Genomic DNA, 16,752 nt, shown 5'->3' on the forward strand with positions numbered 1-16,752 from the left:
CTACATTGAAAAGGAGGGCTTGCACTCAATGGTGCTTCTGAGAACTACATAAAAGGTGGAGGATGATGATGATGATGATGATGATGATGATGCAGCACCAGTTTGCAGTTCAATTGAAAAATCATACACAGTAGCTGTTTAATTCAATTGTATTTATTCTCTATACAGGATGCTTATGTATGAAAGTCACAGTCACACTTCATGTTTAAATCTGCAGTGTCTGTAACAAAACTTTGGAATTGTACATTTAATACAAAAGAAATGATGATATCGGACTAAATTTAAGCTTAAATGTGATCATAACAGAGATCCAAAGCCACAGCAGAAAACAAAAAAACCCTATCTCAAACAACAAAGGCACTGTAGCAACACTGGATAATTGGATGACAATAAAGTCTGCAAATCTATCTTTCCATTAAGACCAATCTGTTCCAAGCTGAAACTGAACTGCTGTGAAGTCATGAGGAAGTGTCTTGATTTGTGTAGTGACAGATTAAACAGGTGTGTACACCCAAAACAAATATACACACACAATACCACACCCCACAAAGATTTGGCATTATAATGTTTGTTATAATCATCAGTCCAGCATCTGTCAGTGTCTAAACTGCCGCCCTCTACAGCTCAGGTAGGCCAGGCATGGGGAACTGGCCAGCGAAACCCTCCACCTCTGCCCTGATTTCTGCTACCCGCTGCTGGAACTTCTCTCCCTGGGTCAGTGCCTGAATGAACTCCTTTAGATTGGCCTTGGGATCCAGGCTTCCCTGCACCTCCAAGGTCAGCTCAATACCTGCAGGAAGAAGGAGAGCAGGGAGGGTATTCAGATTGCAATTTCATTTATGTGAAATCATCTTTTGTTTCGGTGGATGGCCCTAAATACTACGACGCTCATACGCCTCAATTTCCTGAACCTAAAGGGAAGAAGCTAATCAGAGACGTGAAGCAGAACTGTAGGAAAGTCACATAGCTTCATTGTTGCAATTGAGAGACAAAACACTGCAAAATTCACCCATAATCTCAAGGTGAATTTATTAATACTGCTGAATGTATAACAAGTTTCTATAAGTGGAATAGTTAGCTTCTGCCCACCATTAGCAGTAGGCACCACAGAAATGTAACGTTGGTGACTGGATGTTTTTTCTTTTCACCAAAGTTGTAGTTGACTTCTCCCCTTATGGTTTTACACTCAGTTTGAAAGCTGTCTGACGTTCATCTATTGCATTAGCCTGATTAGACTTATAAAAGATTTGAAAAGCTGGATCCAAGTGTTTTTGTCTACCGTTGCAGTCTCGCTTATTTAAAGCTAATGTACTTGCACTTACTTCTTGTTGTCTGGAGTTTGTACCTTCAAGGTTGAAAGCACTTAATTGGAAGTCGCTTTGGATAAAAGTGTCAGCTCAATTACATGTAATGTAATGTAATATAAGGCTACAGCTAGCACTGGGCTAGCTTAGCTTAGCATAAAGACTGGAAACAGGGTAACAGCTAGTCTGGCTCTGTCTAAAAAGGTACTTAAAACGTACTTTAAATCAACTCTTTATATAGTTTTTTTTTTTTTTTTAATACTCAAAAGGATAGACTTTAGGGCAGAGTATGACTTAAAGCACCAATAACCTAAGACCTTGGCACCCCTTCAGTGGTCAAGTCACTTTAGTTTAAACACATTTCTCAGAGAATATGTTGGCAATGTAAGGATCTTTTTTTATATAAAAGGGACTTTAAAAGATTACCTCTGTGAATGAACTCTGCCACCTTCTTGAAGTCATCCTCCACCAAGCCTCTGGAGGTCAGAGCTGGAGAGCCAAACCTCAGACCACTAGGGCGCAGAGCACTCTTATCTCCTAAACAAACACATGTGGAAACATTAAGAGTGGCACTCTGTAGGGAAAAAGGGCATTTACTGTACAATCATCCCTAACAATGGCTACATCGAACCGGCAATTTCCACTGGATGCGGAACATCTGCGGAACATCGACGGAGTCATTAGGTTTCCATTAAAGTCAATGTGTGTATTTCCACTGACTGCAGAACGTCTGCGTCCCGACTCCGTCCCAGTTCCGTCAGTCCGCAGCCCTCCGGAGCAGATACGCAGAGCTTCTATTTTTGACAGACGACAAAGAGCTCCGCAGCAATTCAGCACAATTCAGATTGTGTGGGACAGGAAGTCGAGCACAGAAACAAAATAAAACATCCAGTTACTTTTCAAAATAAAATACACCGTGTTCACGGGGGGTCATATTTCCCTGCACTACACCTTGAAAACACAGCACAGAGTAGTTTCCCCTCTACTCCTCTGGATGGAAACTAACTGTTGTTGGTTTTGTGGTTCCGTTTATAGAAACTACATCCTGTTATATCATGCGAACATACGTGAATTCGCGAGATCTCGTGGTCGGCTGGCCGCAGTCGTTACGCAACAAATCAGGACCTGGTGGGTATTGACGGACGGCGGAGCACGTAGCCGTTCCGCAGCGGAGCCGGTCTGCAGACGTTTTGCATCCTGTGGAAATCCACAGTAATGCTACATTGAGGATTACTTTGCCACAAACTTAATCACACTAACAAACAAACAAAGCTACCATGTATAATATCATATCGCTGCTAAAACACACACACTCTACCTGGACAGGTGTTCTTATTACAAGCAATGGCACAGGCTTCCAAAACCTTCTCAGCTCGTCCTCCATCAGTCCCTTTGCTGCGCAGGTCCAGCAGGATCAGATGGTTGTCAGAGCCGCCTACACAGGAAGAGAAAATGATTAGAATTTCAAGGACTATGAAGCTAGGAACTGCTATAAGAAACCTGCTGCTATTACAGCCCCCTTTTTATATGATTAGGGAAAAATTATGAAAATTGTCTTAATTATCATTGCTAAGGCAAGTTTATTCGGTTATCATTTTATGTGTGATAAATGCAGTTTGCTTCTGTACAATGGTAACCGATACTGAAGATATGTTGTTTCAATTCCATTTGTTTGAGTGGCACTCACCAGTGACAATCTTGTAGCCGCGGTCAATAAGGCCACTGGATAGAGCTTTGCAGTTAGCAAGAACCTGCACCTGGTAGGCCTTGAACTCCGGCGTCATGGCTTGTTTGAGAGCTACAGCAACACCTGAGAACAGCCAGTGAAAAACGTGACCTAAATGAGAGAGAAGCTAACACACTTGAACGACGATCGAGATGAAACTGAGGGGACTAGGTCAAAGAGGGAAAACGATGAGGTGGACCTGCAATAGCGTGGTTGTGTGGTCCTCCCTGCAGCCCAGGAAACACAGCCTGATTGATCAAAGACTCCAAGTTGTACAGAGTCTCCTTCCCTTTGGCATCCACACTCCGCACGCCTGGAAGAGGGGAATGGAAACACAGAGGGAAGAAAAATGGAAAGCTTGAGAAATCACAGTTTCAATTTAAGAAAACAAAATTTTGGCAGAAGCATCATATTCAATTTCTACCTTTCCTGTAGAAGATGAGTCCAGCGCGGCAGCCACGCAGCGTCTTGTGCGTTGTCGTGGAAACAATGTCACAGTGCTCAAAGGGTGAGGGCACCACTCCAGCAGCCACCAATCCACTGATGTGAGCCATGTCTCCCATCAGATACGCACCATTCTCATTAGCGATCTGCTTCAGGCGGCCGTAGTCAAGGTTGCGGGAATAGCAGCTTGTTCCTGGAGAAGGAAAAGGACGAAGGAGGTGAATGGGATCGTTTTCAGGTTCTTTGAATATACACCCCTCCTCATTTCATTGATTTGGTCAAATGTGCGAAAGTAAACAAGTACCTGCAATGATGAGTCTTGGGTGGAACAGCCGGGCGTTTTCTTGCAGTCTGTCATAGTCAACGTAGCCAGTCTCTGGATTCACCTAAAAACAGAAGACCATGTAATATCAAATAGACCAAAACAGCAACATGTACCCACGACGCCATGGAAAGCAGTATTGATACACATTATCCTGCTGAAATGATGAGGTAAAGTTGCCTATATGAGACATGACTTGGATAACTACAAGGTTTTTGGTTTCAAGTTTGTACAAAATAAGATTTTTTTGTTTCCATTGTTTTGTTTGTTTTTACTCCCTCCTTTGTTTTTACTCCCTCCTTTTGTTATCATTTCCAGCTCTCACGAGGAGCTGCAGGCCAACGCCATGTGCACATACTTGCACTAATGAGGACTAATCTTGTTTAACTTGGTCCAGGACTCCAAAACGTAAAATGTGTTACAGAAAGCCACTTTTTAAGCTAGAATCTTCTGGTTGAATTCATACTCTTAACACTCATCACAAGCTATGTTTCCATCCACACGTTTTTATGCGAATTAAGTGATATCGAATGAAAAATGGCTTATGGAAACACAAACTAAAAATGTATACGTTCGGTCTCATCGGATTTTCTCTTGATATACGGCTTATTGTTATAAAACGCTGATGGAAACGTTATTTGCCGAATAAATAATGAATGGCGATAAAGTTTTAGGTCATTTCATGGCTAAATAGACGCACCTGTACAGGTCAGAAGTGGTGAAGACCCGCGTGACTATCGGGAGTGCCGGCGCAAATGTGCCTTAAGATGCAACGACCGTCTACTACAGCCTGTAGAACGATTGATGGCCAGCCCTTTCTATTGACAAAATCCCTGCAGCCTTCAGCAGGGGGTCTAATCGCAGGACGTGAGTCCTGTCTATTGTGCCATACACCTGTGGCACAAGGTGCCCTCTGGAGTTACGCAGCGAGATCTCACTCCAGGGAGGTAGCCTTTATATACCTTCGCATCATCCTCGTTCGTATGGCATTGCACACGCCGTAACACACACGGTGGTCTTGCTGACCCCAAACATTTTGCCTACCACTCTGTACTCGCATGTAGCCAGTTTGTAGAGCGCATTGTTATACGCTTCTTGATTGGAACCGGAGGGCCATGGCTTATCTGGGTCAAGGGACGGGCCAATAAAAATACATAACAGGTCTGAAAATGCTTCAACCAATGGGTTTCCGTAAAGTGTTTCTAAACCACGATCTCCCAGAACAGTTTGGAGCGCTCTCGTTCCCACACCACAGGCCGCCTCCGTTGTCGTCGGGCATTTACGTGCATCTGCATCATCATAGCAATGTGTTGATAGCGTCGTTGTTTTCTTATTATAGCTGGATATGTTGCTGTCAGCTGGCTCATAAGCACTATTACAACTTCTGCAATATGAATAATTTGTTGGTAGATGCCGTGATCCATTTTGTCTGGCAAAACTTCGTTCACAAATGTGAGCTTGAATGTTGTGCAATTCAGTGCGAAAATGAATAGAAATAACATAAAATGTCTCAAATCAATTCGATATACCAATTTGACCGCAAAACAGCATGTGACGTCATTACGCACAGGTTTTTATTCGCTTTAAAGCCGTTAGATGGAAACACACTTTCACCAGCTTTATTCGCATGAATATTTTTACCAAACTTCACATAATTCGATTGACAACTGGATGGAAACTAAGCTATAGATAAAAGGATTTGGTGTGGCTCAGTCATTTAAAGGACCCGTGATTTTGGGGTGAACTGTCCCTTTAATATCCAGGTGTAACTGTACATATTGCCAATCTATGATATTAATACTTCATCCACAATAAGAGCATCGTTCATCAATTCTCATTTACTTGACAATTATTACAGTATATGCTATATTGCATTGTGTACAGTTATTGTTCACATCTTTGAGACCTTTGAACCCAACTCTTTAGGACTTCCTTGATGAGTGTGTGCTGTACATGTGATTGTTTTGTACCTTATACGGCATGGACTCAAAGAAGATGGACGTTGCTGAGATTTTCTTCTTCTCGGTCATGAAGCCGTGTGTCAGGTGACCTCCATCAGGAAGGTCCAGCCCCATGATCCTGCCATGGGGCTCCACGACGGCCGTGTAGACGGCAAAGTTGGCGGGTGAACCTGACAGGGAAGCATAAACAAAAGTATGACATGTGGAAAAAGGGAGAGTTTGAAAGTCTAAACACTGATCGCATCAATCAGGCTCTACACCAAACATTCACAGAATTGTATATGTTTAATCACTACTTGATACCCGAGTATGGCTGCGCGTTGACACCCCATTTCTCTGAGTCCAGACCATAGGCCTCCAGCGCCCTCTTCTGGCAGAGTCTCTCCAGCTCATCAACATGCTCCGTACCACCGTAGTACCTGAACACCACATGGATCATACTGATTATTACTGCTATACTAATTTGTTATTAAACAGGTAGGAGAAAGCAGAACGCACCACTTATAGGATGTAATCAAACATTCGAATTTCACAAGTAATTTGATAAAATCCTGTACCTCTGGCCGGGATATCCCTCAGAGTATTTGTTGTTCATGCAGGAACCCAGAGCCTCAAGAACGGCTCTGCTGGCAAAGTTCTCGGACGCTATCAGCTCCAGACCGTACGTCTGCCTGTGCTTCTCTTTTTTTATGATGGAGAACACCTAAAAACACCCAATACTGTATTGTTCAGTTGACAATAACAATTGGTCACACAAGCTCTTAAGTGAAAGAAATGCATATATGCAATAATTATTGGACCGAACCATAATGAAAATAATTGTTAGTTGCAGCTCTGGAAAACGGCAATGTTTGCACCAACCCCATGCAAAGTATAACCAAAAATAACAAAATGTCCTTTAAGCTCCAGCTCCAGAACATGGACGTGACCTTTTATTCTTAAAATCTACCGAACACAAACCTCAGAGTCATTGACGGACAGAGGCTCCAGCATCATCTTGTTGTGTGAAACCCATGTTTCTTTGCTCACAGCGTGGCCATTTGTTAAAGACATGCTTTCTCGGTTTCTCTGGTCACGCAAAGTGGAAATCTGAAACGACATAGAAACAGCGTCCAGGTGAGACAAAATCTTTTAGTGAAACGATTATACAGTGAGTGCAGCTGACACACAGATCCATTATGACAGTCCTAGGCCTCAGATAAAGGAGGCCATGTGCAGCAGTGCTATGGCCTCACCAGTTAAACCTTGAACCATTACACAAAAAGATAAACAAATGAACTGCCAACGCCGGTTATTAGGTAACTCAGATACACAATCAGTACTCTATGAAGTTTACAGTTGTGTTCACACTTATCAAATCATTATCAGAGGGCTATTTCACAAAACCAAGATGAGGGATTAAGCCGGGATTCCCCCGTTATCCTGGCTCAATTTAGCCTCGACTCGGTTTCACAAAAGCAGAGGCACCTAAGTTACCATGGAGATTTATTCTGTACAGCTAGCCTGGTCCGGACCAGGCTAACAGCCAGGATTTATTAATCCTGCTGCCTTTTCTGTTCACTCAGCAGTGGTTTTACCTTATTGTTATCAGCCTGCATTAAAATACAACAGGTGCATATTGCTGTTCATTTAAGTACTGTTATTATTTAAATGTGTGACCATTATTTTAATAATTATTCACGTGACATATTGCCGTATAAAGACTGCTGTTCATATTGTTGTTAGAATTTTGATGAATATATTACTGCAGTTGTTGAGATAATTAGAAAAGGCTGATACAGTTGCCAAATGTGTTGTCAAATGAAGTCAGTTACTAAGGGGGATAGATAGATCTATCCATCTATCTATCCATCCATCCATCCATCCATCCATCCATCCATACACACACAGTAAAGTGCTGTACATGTGTGCTTCTAAAGTGGACCAATGCACCTTACTTTTTTTGTTGATTCATTTTTTTTTTTTTTGTATTCTTTAACATTAAAGGATTCAATAAATTGGCATTCTTAGCACACAATGTGTGTTGTCCAGTAAACTGGGACTATAATTTGGGAGGATTGTACAATTTTAACACCATATCCTAATTGTACAATGCTCCCTTATTATAGTCTTAGTTCACTGGACCAGTAACTATATAGTGTAGACTACTGTTCATTCATGTAACAGGGAGAGGACACCCCAATGGATTTTGACCTTATATTTAGCTTTGGGGAAATAACTGATGAATATACTGTGTTACATTCATGTTTACAGTGTGCATTATATTTATCACTTCATTCTCTTTATAGTTTCTAGATTTTAGAGTCCAATTTCTTCAGTGTCTTTCTTTTCTATGTCCATATATACGAGGGAGCAAGGAATATAATATGTAGAGATGAAAACTTGTGAGACACATGAGAAAAAGCGTGGCAGATAATAGCGCACCGACTGAATGATAGTCCAAAAATATACATTTACGAACTACTGCTCTTAACTGAAACCATTCAATGAGTCACTGTTATTTGCAAAAACGAACAGTTGTACACTTTGCATTAAAAGCGAGCAGTGGAAGTTATTATGACTTAGGTCATTTATAGGTTAGCCCATGAGAGAGAGAGAGAGAGAGAGAGAGAGAGAGAGAGTGAACGAGATAGCATTCAGTCGGTTTGCGATCGTCTGCCACGCTTTCGCTTTATAATGTGTTTCACATCATCATACTTCCACAAGAAGCTGCTGCTCATTCTGTATAAAGTATGAACAATGCGTTTTCTCCATTTTGGCATCAGTAAATCTGCTATCGACATCGCGGTCTGTTGAGGAAAGCCGTGAACGTGCATCTATCTGAATTACTTCAGCCTGGCTCGACCTAGTCGTTCCTCCTCAGTGGCTCGGCCTTCGTGAAACACACCTAGCCAGGCTGCACACATTAGACTAGGTCAAGCCTCGCTTTATCCGTTATCCTGGATTTATAAATTATCCTTTTGTGAAACAGCCCCCTGAGGATGTTCATCCCATATTTCCAAAGGTCAATGAGTAATCGTGTTAAATAATCGCGATTTCAATATTGACCAAAGTAATTGTGATTATGATTTTTTCCATAATCGAGCAGCCCTACTTCATCCCCACAGCCATTTCACTTCTGAACACAGGGCCAAGGAGGAGGAGGTAGTCCTAACTCACTAGACCAAGTATGTAGTTCAGTTGATCATAGGATGTGGTTTGTGTTGATTGTAGTATATGAGATGTTGATCATGTATAGCGCTGTAACGATTAATTGATTAGTTGTCAACTATTAAATTAATCGTCAACTATTTCAGTCGGTTTGTCATTCTTTTAAGGGAAAAAAAAAAAAAAAAAAAAAAAAAAAAGATAATTCTCTGATTCCAGCTTCTCAAATGTGACTATTTTCTAGTTTACTGACTCCTCTGTGACAGCAAACTGAATATCTTTGAGTTGTGGACAAAACTAGACATTTGAGGACGTCATGTTGGGCTTTAAGAAACACAGATCGACATTTTTTTCACCATTTTCCGACATATATTTTATAGACATTTTTATAGATTTTATAGAAAATAATCAACAGATTAATCAATAATGAAAATAATCGTTAGTTGCAGTTCTAATTATGTATTCAACATGACTGCATCAGCTTTATTTTAATTAAAAAAAATTTTGGATGTTATTGATGCAGTATACATGTATTGATGTTCACTCATGCCTCACAACCAGGGTCCAAAATTAACTTTTTCGTCCACCAGCCAAATGGCTAGTCAATGTTCACATTTCACCAGCTACTTAATAGAGTACCATTGTTTTTTTGGCTGGTGAGTGTAGCAAATCTACTAGCCACTAGCATATTTTACCAGCATTTGGCTGGTAGATGGTGCTAATTTGGAACCCTGCTCACAACCAAAAGTAACTTCTGTTGCTGCTCCGAGGATCTGGAACAGACGCTGGTCCCTCATTAAGTCATGTTCCACCACTGAACATGTTAAATCAAATTTAAAGACCTAACGTTACCTTGTTTCCACTTGCTTTTAGTTCAGTCTGAAGCTGCCCCATGGCTTCTGTCAAGTCCCCTCTTGACTTGTTTCTAATGCCATCTAACTGCTTTTTAATCTATTGATTTTATTCCTTCTGTCCTAACTTCCTATTTCTTTACTTGACTTTGGTTTTATCAGGTTAGTTGTTTTGTATTATATTTTGTATTATTGCTTGTTATGCACCTTCTATTTCTTAAATGTTGTTTACTTGTATTGAGGCAGATCTTAACCCATCTGCATCGACTAGAAAGCACTTTGGGTCAACTTATGCATGTTCTTTTAAATGTGCTAGCTATATAACTGACTTGACTTGTAACGTTACTTTGTGAAAATCGGACACTAACAATCAATATTGTTGGACTTCTTGGACTTCCAACCCACTGGTATTTAGGACACCTCCTCCCACCCCTTCTGTACGGTTTGTCTGATGTTGTAATGTATTGTATGCCTTGCTGTAAAATCAATTCCCCTTCGGGGACTAAAATAAATAAATGCTGCTCAACAGCTAGCTGCTAGCCGAGCGCATATTAGTTAGCGTTATTTTCTGCTCTGGTCGACTGACCCAAAGACTTCGAGCAATGAGGGAATACACCAATTGTAAAGTGGAAACGTTTGCTAAACATTTATAGGTCAGGTGAGCTGTGAAAATGCATCTCTAGCGTTAAAATATCCACCGGAAAACAGTGAACAATAGAACAACTAACTACTTTTGACAAGAAGCACCTAACATTAGCATAAAGTTAAAGTTGCTAGCTGACAAACTGCTAACGTTATGGTTACATGTCAGCTCAGTGCTGCCATTACAAAGCCCCGGGAGAGCAAACATATCAACAAATACTCCCAAATAGCACGTTTAAAATGCAAAAAAGTTTTCTTTAAGTTAGTTCTACCTGCCAACGCAAACATGTCCATTGTGTTTACATTTCCTTGTGACTACGAAACATTAACTATTTAGCTAACTTACCAGTTGAATGGAGACACGCTGCTGTCACTGGTTAAACTGGACTGAAACCAGACCACGGGGCTAAAAAAGCTCCGCTGCTCTGCAGCATGGACGGATCAAGTGAACTCTACAGAGGATTAGATTAAAGTCCGCCAAACTTTTGACCAATCCGCTCTCTTGATCTTCTTCTTTTTTCTTTTAATCCAGCATATCAGGTGCATTACCGCCACCCTCTGCTCGCAGTGTGGACACTTCTCTTTTTTCATTATCCTACTGTATTATAGCGTGTATTTCTGTACACTGAAATCACAGCGAACGTCGTTTGTAACCTTATCGAAATAAAGTCGGCTAACAGTTATGTGATAGAGTATATAATAAAGTATGATACCATGTACCGTGATACCTCTCTGTAGGGAAGGGTTGTTGGTCTGTCATATGTCCCGTGAAGTTTGTTTGTGTTTGCATATATAACCAGGGTTCAAAATTAGTACAATTTGCCAGCCAAATGCAGGTAAAATATGCAAATGGCTGGTAGATTTGCTTCACTTACCAGCCAAAAAAAACAATTGTAATCTATTGAGTGGCTGGTAATATTTGAACATTCACTAGCCATTTGACTGGTGGACGAAAAAGTTAATTTTAAACCTTGTATACATAACCAACAAAAAATTAAAAAAGAAATAAAGTTATTTGCAGTTGTAATAAAGCTGGAATTCTTGATCAGGTCACAGAATCTGATGGGTTACAGAATTTGGTGTAAAAAAACCCGATCTTTTATAAATATTCATTATATGGCTTATTAGACAAATTCATAGACTAGGCCTACTCATTTTCCATTGTAGCCAGTGCTTGCATGCCTTTATATATTGAAATCTGCAAGTGGAAATATAATGTAAGATAAGAGTTATGCTGACAATATATTAATAGTATTCATAAACATCTTTTAAAAAGTTAAAAAAGAACAATCTCTGAAGGTCCTATTACATTTGTGTATGTAAAATTAATGATCTATATCCCGGCAAGTTTATATATTAAGACTTTTTTTAATTTGTCATTTGACTGTGTTTTATTATTTATTCTAGTTCAAACTCACCTGAATTCTTGCATTTCACAGCTGAACCGATGTGATACATATTGCACATCATAATTGATATAGATGTTACATTGTGATAAAATCATACTACCGTGAACATTTGGTTGTATTTATGTTGAATCAATCAAAGTCATGAACTTTTTCATGTTGAATACGGAGTGGGCTGGGACACCTTCTATATCATTCAACAAATAAAGAGCAATATTGTAGAATTCTTAGAATTTTGATTCACTTAAGACTGAAACTTTATTCTGGGACTTTATACATACCGGCCCACCTACCTTTAACTCCAGCTGTCCTAAATTCTTTTGTTTTTCTTCATCATATCTACTACTGAGCCACATTAACCCACAAGGGGTTTATTATTTATGTATATTTTATTTATTCATTTAACTGTTCAGTTATATTTTGTATACATTGCATCCCTCTAAATGCTGCTGCAAAGCCTTCACCCTGCCATGCCAGATTCTACTTCTAATGTTCCCAAATAAACATTTGCTCTATTGACTCAACTCATTTTCACACAAGTGGATCCAACGTCAACTCTTGCACCCGAGGATGGTAAAGCCTGCTCCAAACCAGTCGTGAAAGTTTTCTCACAGGGAAACAAAGCAAATAAAGAAATGTGCACATTTTACTGGTTCCATTATATTAATCTGAAATATTTTCATGAATCAGTTATATACAATGTAAGATCCCCCCCAAAAACATAGTGGCAAAGCTCAGTTAGCAAAGTCAGAATTGTACAATACCATTATTAATACCATGTACAAGATTATAGGTTAAAAGGGGTTCATTCCAAGTCTATGTGAACACTGCTGTATTCTCAATTGTAGCTTAACTTCCGGGAGGGATCAACGAGGTCATTATTCCATGCCAAAATATACACGACCCCTCTCCACCGGTGTCTCCGCAACCATTTTCCAAATGGTCGTATGTAACAGTAATGTCAACATCCTTCCTTTAAAAATAGTCAAATATATATTGCGCCAGTCCATGAACATGTAAAAATGCCTCTGATAAATAATCTGCATCATTTCATGGAGAGGGAGCTTATTCCTCTCGCCGCTGCTGCCGCTGCATCTTTTGCTGTAAGCAGAAAATAAGACACAATCAGCTGGACACACTGCATGGACAGGGATGCAGTAGAAGTATAGACTGTGGCTGCTGTTCGAGCTCTCCGTGTAGAAAGGCAAACCATATTACACTTTACTGGTCACACTTTCCAACTAGGGCTGGGTACCCGACTTCAATACTTTTAGGCACCGACCAAATTGCCTCTAATAGTATTGGGTATCGAAAAATGTCATTCCATACCAAATGTCAATACCTAAGGTGAGCCAATAAGTATTCAGCATGCTTCTACCAAGAGACATGCAGGAAAAACTCTCTGTTACGCACAGAGACAGGGCTCAAGTGTGTGTGTTGTATTTCAAGAGGCTTGACTATAGTGTGCATCACATAGGTGTAAAGGAGTTGGGGGATCAGGAACTGGTATTAAAGTCACGGTATCTGTATTAAACATTTTTTTAACAATACCCAGCCCTATCGCTAAGCCTTGGCCCCCTCAGTTACTGTTGCTATGCTATTCACAGCCCTTTTCTTGTATTGTAGTCTAGAACTAGGTAGTCCTGGTGTTATCAGTACGACAAGAAAGAATATAACATCAGACCGTTATTTCGTTCTAACATAGTGTAAGCTTGTTTCGCTGCTAGGCTTACTTGGACAAGCACAGTACTTTCAAAGAGGTTTTTTTCCCCTTTCAACATACTAGAGGAAAGATAAGATAAGATAGACTTTATTAATCCCACACTGGGGAAATTCCTGAAAGGCTTTTATGATGAGGACTAACCGATGCTTTTGACCAACGAGCTGTGATACTTCCTTGGATAGCATGTTGGGCCTTCATGGGTGTAAAAGTCCCCAAATCCAATAGAGAGGTACAGAGCCACTAACAAAACTATACAAAGATAAGCTGCTCTACTTTGCAAAAGCTATAACTGGACAGTCACAGTTCAGGGGAGGGTTTAGCAAACAGTCAGGTGCAAAACTAAGGCTCCATTCTCAAACTAGACTGAAACTATGACAGATAAAAAAGACTCATATGTAACTTCAACTATTAAGTATTTTTGTCGAAACACTAAGACTAAATATAAAATAGCTGCTAAAATTAATAGTTTGATATCATTTTGACTCCTCCAGCTGCTCTGAGCCTCATTTTGGAGACAAGAGAATGCGCGCGCACGCACACACACACACACACACACACACACACACACACACACACACACACACACACACACAAGATAACGTGTCAACAGGCACCTGCTCCATTTTGTGAAGAATAGTGCCGTTTCTTCAAGATAATGACAATAAGCTTTCATGGTCATATCAGGTAATAAATTGTGTCGTGTTTTTCTCGCTTAGGGCACTCAATATTTATAATAATTTCCTTATGAAATGTTTTGATTACCTTTTTTCTCTTCTTCTTTCTTTCTTGCCGCATCTTCTCTCTGTTTCTTGATAATGGCGAGGCGAGCGAGGTCAGCTTTGGCCTGGTCTGTCTTCCCTGCCAAATGCATCTTCATGTAGCGCTCCTTCGCTTTCTGCTTCTCAATCTCCTCTCTGTGCCAGTGTGTGTGTGTGTGTGTGTGTGTGTGTGTGTGTGTGTGTGTGTGTGTGTGTGTGTGTGTGTGTGTGTATCGAGGGCAGGGAAAGTGACATAAGGAAAGTAATTATCAAACATGGGGAAACGGGAATTAATAGTCATTAAACAAAAACAACTCATCAGTTTTTTAGTGTTAATGCCCTAACTGTTAACATGCAGGGCTCTCCATGGGGTAGGACACTGTGCTGCATTCTCTCGTGTAGCACAATCACACCACTTTCAAAATATGTTAGCAATATGATTTTTTTAAACATAATCTTTTTTACATTTCTAGCACATAATACACAAGACAGTAGAGCTGGGCATCGGTGCTTTATACTGCTCCATTCTACTCCAAATGTGACGGCACGCGACACCAAACACACACCTCTCTCTCCTTGACAACTGCTTGGGCTCGTCCAGCTCGATCTGTGTCACCTTCTTGGACTTCTGAGCCACTCTGTTGGGGTTCTCGATTTCTATTAAGCCCTCTACACCCGCTCTCCTCCTCTGCGAACACACCACACAACAGCTCATACAAGATGAAGTGAATGCTTTGAATATAGCAAACCATGAAATGACCACATGATCACGTCCATAAGAAGTTACAAGGTGCTTCACAGGTGCACATAAGTTAATAATAACAAATTATTATACATTATTAATGTGTGTTTGGTAACAGAGCAAGGGAATGACAGAAACAGTGCGGCGGTACATCTGAGTTTTCATCGTCGCTGTCTTCTGATCCTGATGCAGGTAGCTTCTCGTCCGCTGTGTCATTCTGAGCCGCACCGCCCACCTCTTCTGCTTCCTGCTCTTGCTAGAACACATACACGAGGAGACCACACACAGGAGAATGCCATCAAACCAATGCATCAGGTCAAACACATGCAGGGGATACATACACAACTTATGAATGCAGGTTTTTACTCCATTCAAACTAGGGCTGCAACTAACGATTATTTTCATAGTCGATTAATCGACTAGTTGTTTGATCTATAAAAATGTCAAAACATGGTGAAAAATGTGGATCAGTGTTTCCCAAAGCCTAAGAGGACGTCCTCAAATGTCTTGTTTTGTCCAAAACTCAAAGATATTCAGTTTACTGTCACAAAGGAGAGAAGAAACTAGAAGATATTCACATTTAACAAGCTGACATTAGAGAAATCTTATTTTTTTAATAAAAAAATGACTCAAACGATTAATCGATTATCAAAATAGTTGGCGATTAATTTAATAGTTGACAACTAATCGATTCATCGTTGCACCTCTACTTTAAAGAGAGGCACTCTAGCAATGTTAAACATCAAGATCAGTTCACTCAGTTGCATACTCTTTCCACTGGAAAGATGCTATGGAGTTGCATTTTGGGAAGTGTAGGATCCAGCATTTTTAGAGCTTGACCAATACTTAAAAAGCTGCACATTGTCTATGTGTGGGACATGATTCAACAGTCTTTGGATGCACACTCGACCAACCTTTTTCCTCTCTTTCTCTGCCTTCATCTGGGCGTCTATCTCCTCGGGACTGGTGTACGTCCGCACGCGACCCTTGTGGCCACCTTTCCTACCTGCAACAATAACCATGATGAAAAGAAAAAAAAAAAGACATAACACACAGATTTGTATTTGCACAGTGTGAAGAACAGCGAGCCTGCCGGCGTCAACAGCATCAGAGCGGTGTATAAACATGCTGTCAGGGCTTGTTTAATGGTTGACCACCATCCAAAGAACAGATATGTAAGTTAGAGACGCATGTCGCCTGGGTCGCTGCCTGTTGTTGTTGGTGGCTAACAGCAAGTTAACAGATGTACAAAACTCATGTCAACACAATGTAGCAGGTTTTGAGATTATTCTTACCTCCTTTTGGCATTTTGGCAAACGAATTCTTTATTACAAACTTCCTAATAACTCAATACTGACAGAAAACACAAGTGTCAAAACAGCAGTACGAACTGACAGCTGGTTGAATTCACAGTATCGAAATACTCTGAGTAGTTCAAGTATTTGCCTTTTAACAAATCTTCTATACATCGATTTTTAAAGCATTTAGTAAACATATTTGCCGCTATAAAGTAAATAATGCACATATGTCCACATAATGCGCCGTTATCTAACGTGACGTGTGAAATACAATAAGTTAAATCTTGATGTTTATCTTAAGGCAATATGCTAGTGTGCTAAAGTGATGCAATATGCCAGGAGTGACAGAAATACATTTACTTTTGTCTAACCTTAGAAAACATCTGTAAACTGACCTAAATTAATGTTTACATTAACGTAAATAGTGT

At 40.3% G+C, this 16,752-nt stretch overlaps 2 protein-coding genes across 4 annotated transcripts; both read right to left on the reverse strand.

The window, feature by feature from the left end:
• Positions 1 to 133: 133 nt before the first annotated feature.
• Positions 134 to 10,867, reverse strand: shmt1 (serine hydroxymethyltransferase 1 (soluble)). 3 transcript variants are annotated; one of them, XM_035996820.1, is made up of 13 exons: positions 10,744 to 10,867; positions 9,645 to 9,718; positions 6,718 to 6,852; positions 6,315 to 6,460; positions 6,061 to 6,176; positions 5,767 to 5,927; positions 3,779 to 3,860; positions 3,455 to 3,667; positions 3,230 to 3,343; positions 2,992 to 3,114; positions 2,623 to 2,739; positions 1,731 to 1,841; positions 134 to 790 (listed from the first exon to the last, which is right to left on the reverse strand). In XM_035996820.1, the coding sequence occupies exons 2-13, from the start codon at positions 9,699 to 9,701 to the stop codon at positions 618 to 620; spliced, it is 1,548 nt and encodes a 515-aa protein (XP_035852713.1). In that variant the 5' UTR covers positions 9,702 to 9,718; positions 10,744 to 10,867; the 3' UTR covers positions 134 to 617. The 3 variants fall into 3 exon arrangements, with proteins under 3 accessions (XP_035852713.1, XP_031176567.2, XP_035852714.1); XM_031320707.2 differs by lacking the exon at positions 9,645 to 9,718 and having other exon boundaries at positions 6,718 to 6,846; XM_035996821.1 differs by lacking the exons at positions 9,645 to 9,718; positions 10,744 to 10,867 and adding an exon at positions 9,757 to 9,813 and having other exon boundaries at positions 6,718 to 6,846.
• Positions 10,868 to 12,436: 1,569 nt separating this feature from the next.
• Positions 12,437 to 16,545, reverse strand: pdap1b (pdgfa associated protein 1b). The gene is made up of 6 exons (XM_031320726.2): positions 16,322 to 16,545; positions 15,941 to 16,032; positions 15,178 to 15,282; positions 14,851 to 14,972; positions 14,289 to 14,440; positions 12,437 to 12,904 (listed from the first exon to the last, which is right to left on the reverse strand). The coding sequence occupies exons 1-6, from the start codon at positions 16,332 to 16,334 to the stop codon at positions 12,849 to 12,851; spliced, it is 540 nt and encodes a 179-aa protein (XP_031176586.1). The 5' UTR covers positions 16,335 to 16,545; the 3' UTR covers positions 12,437 to 12,848.
• Between the last annotated feature and the right edge of the window lie 207 nt (positions 16,546 to 16,752).

This window comes from Sander lucioperca, chromosome 21 (assembly GCF_008315115.2).
Source record: "Sander lucioperca isolate FBNREF2018 chromosome 21, SLUC_FBN_1.2, whole genome shotgun sequence".
In the NCBI taxonomy this organism is placed as follows: domain Eukaryota; kingdom Metazoa; phylum Chordata; class Actinopteri; order Perciformes; family Percidae; genus Sander; species Sander lucioperca.

Excerpts from the sequence above, each read along its gene's own strand:
- shmt1 (XM_035996820.1), bottom strand. The coding sequence starts at position 9,701 with ATGAGGGACCAGCGTCTGTTCCAGATCCTCGGAGCAGCAACAGAAGTT. Across the intron at positions 5,928-6,060 it reads CAACGCGCAGCCATACTCGG|GTTCACCCGCCAACTTTGCC; the intron begins GTATCAAGTAGT and ends CTTCCCTGTCAG. Across the intron at positions 791-1,730 it reads GGCAGAGTTCATTCACAGAG|GTATTGAGCTGACCTTGGAG; the intron begins GTAATCTTTTAA and ends TTCTTCCTGCAG.
- pdap1b (XM_031320726.2), bottom strand. Across the intron at positions 15,283-15,940 it reads CAGAGAAAGAGAGGAAAAAG|CAAGAGCAGGAAGCAGAAGA; the intron begins GTTGGTCGAGTG and ends TATGTGTTCTAG. Across the intron at positions 14,973-15,177 it reads GCGACGATGAAAACTCAGAT|AGGAGGAGAGCGGGTGTAGA; the intron begins GTACCGCCGCAC and ends GTGTGTTCGCAG.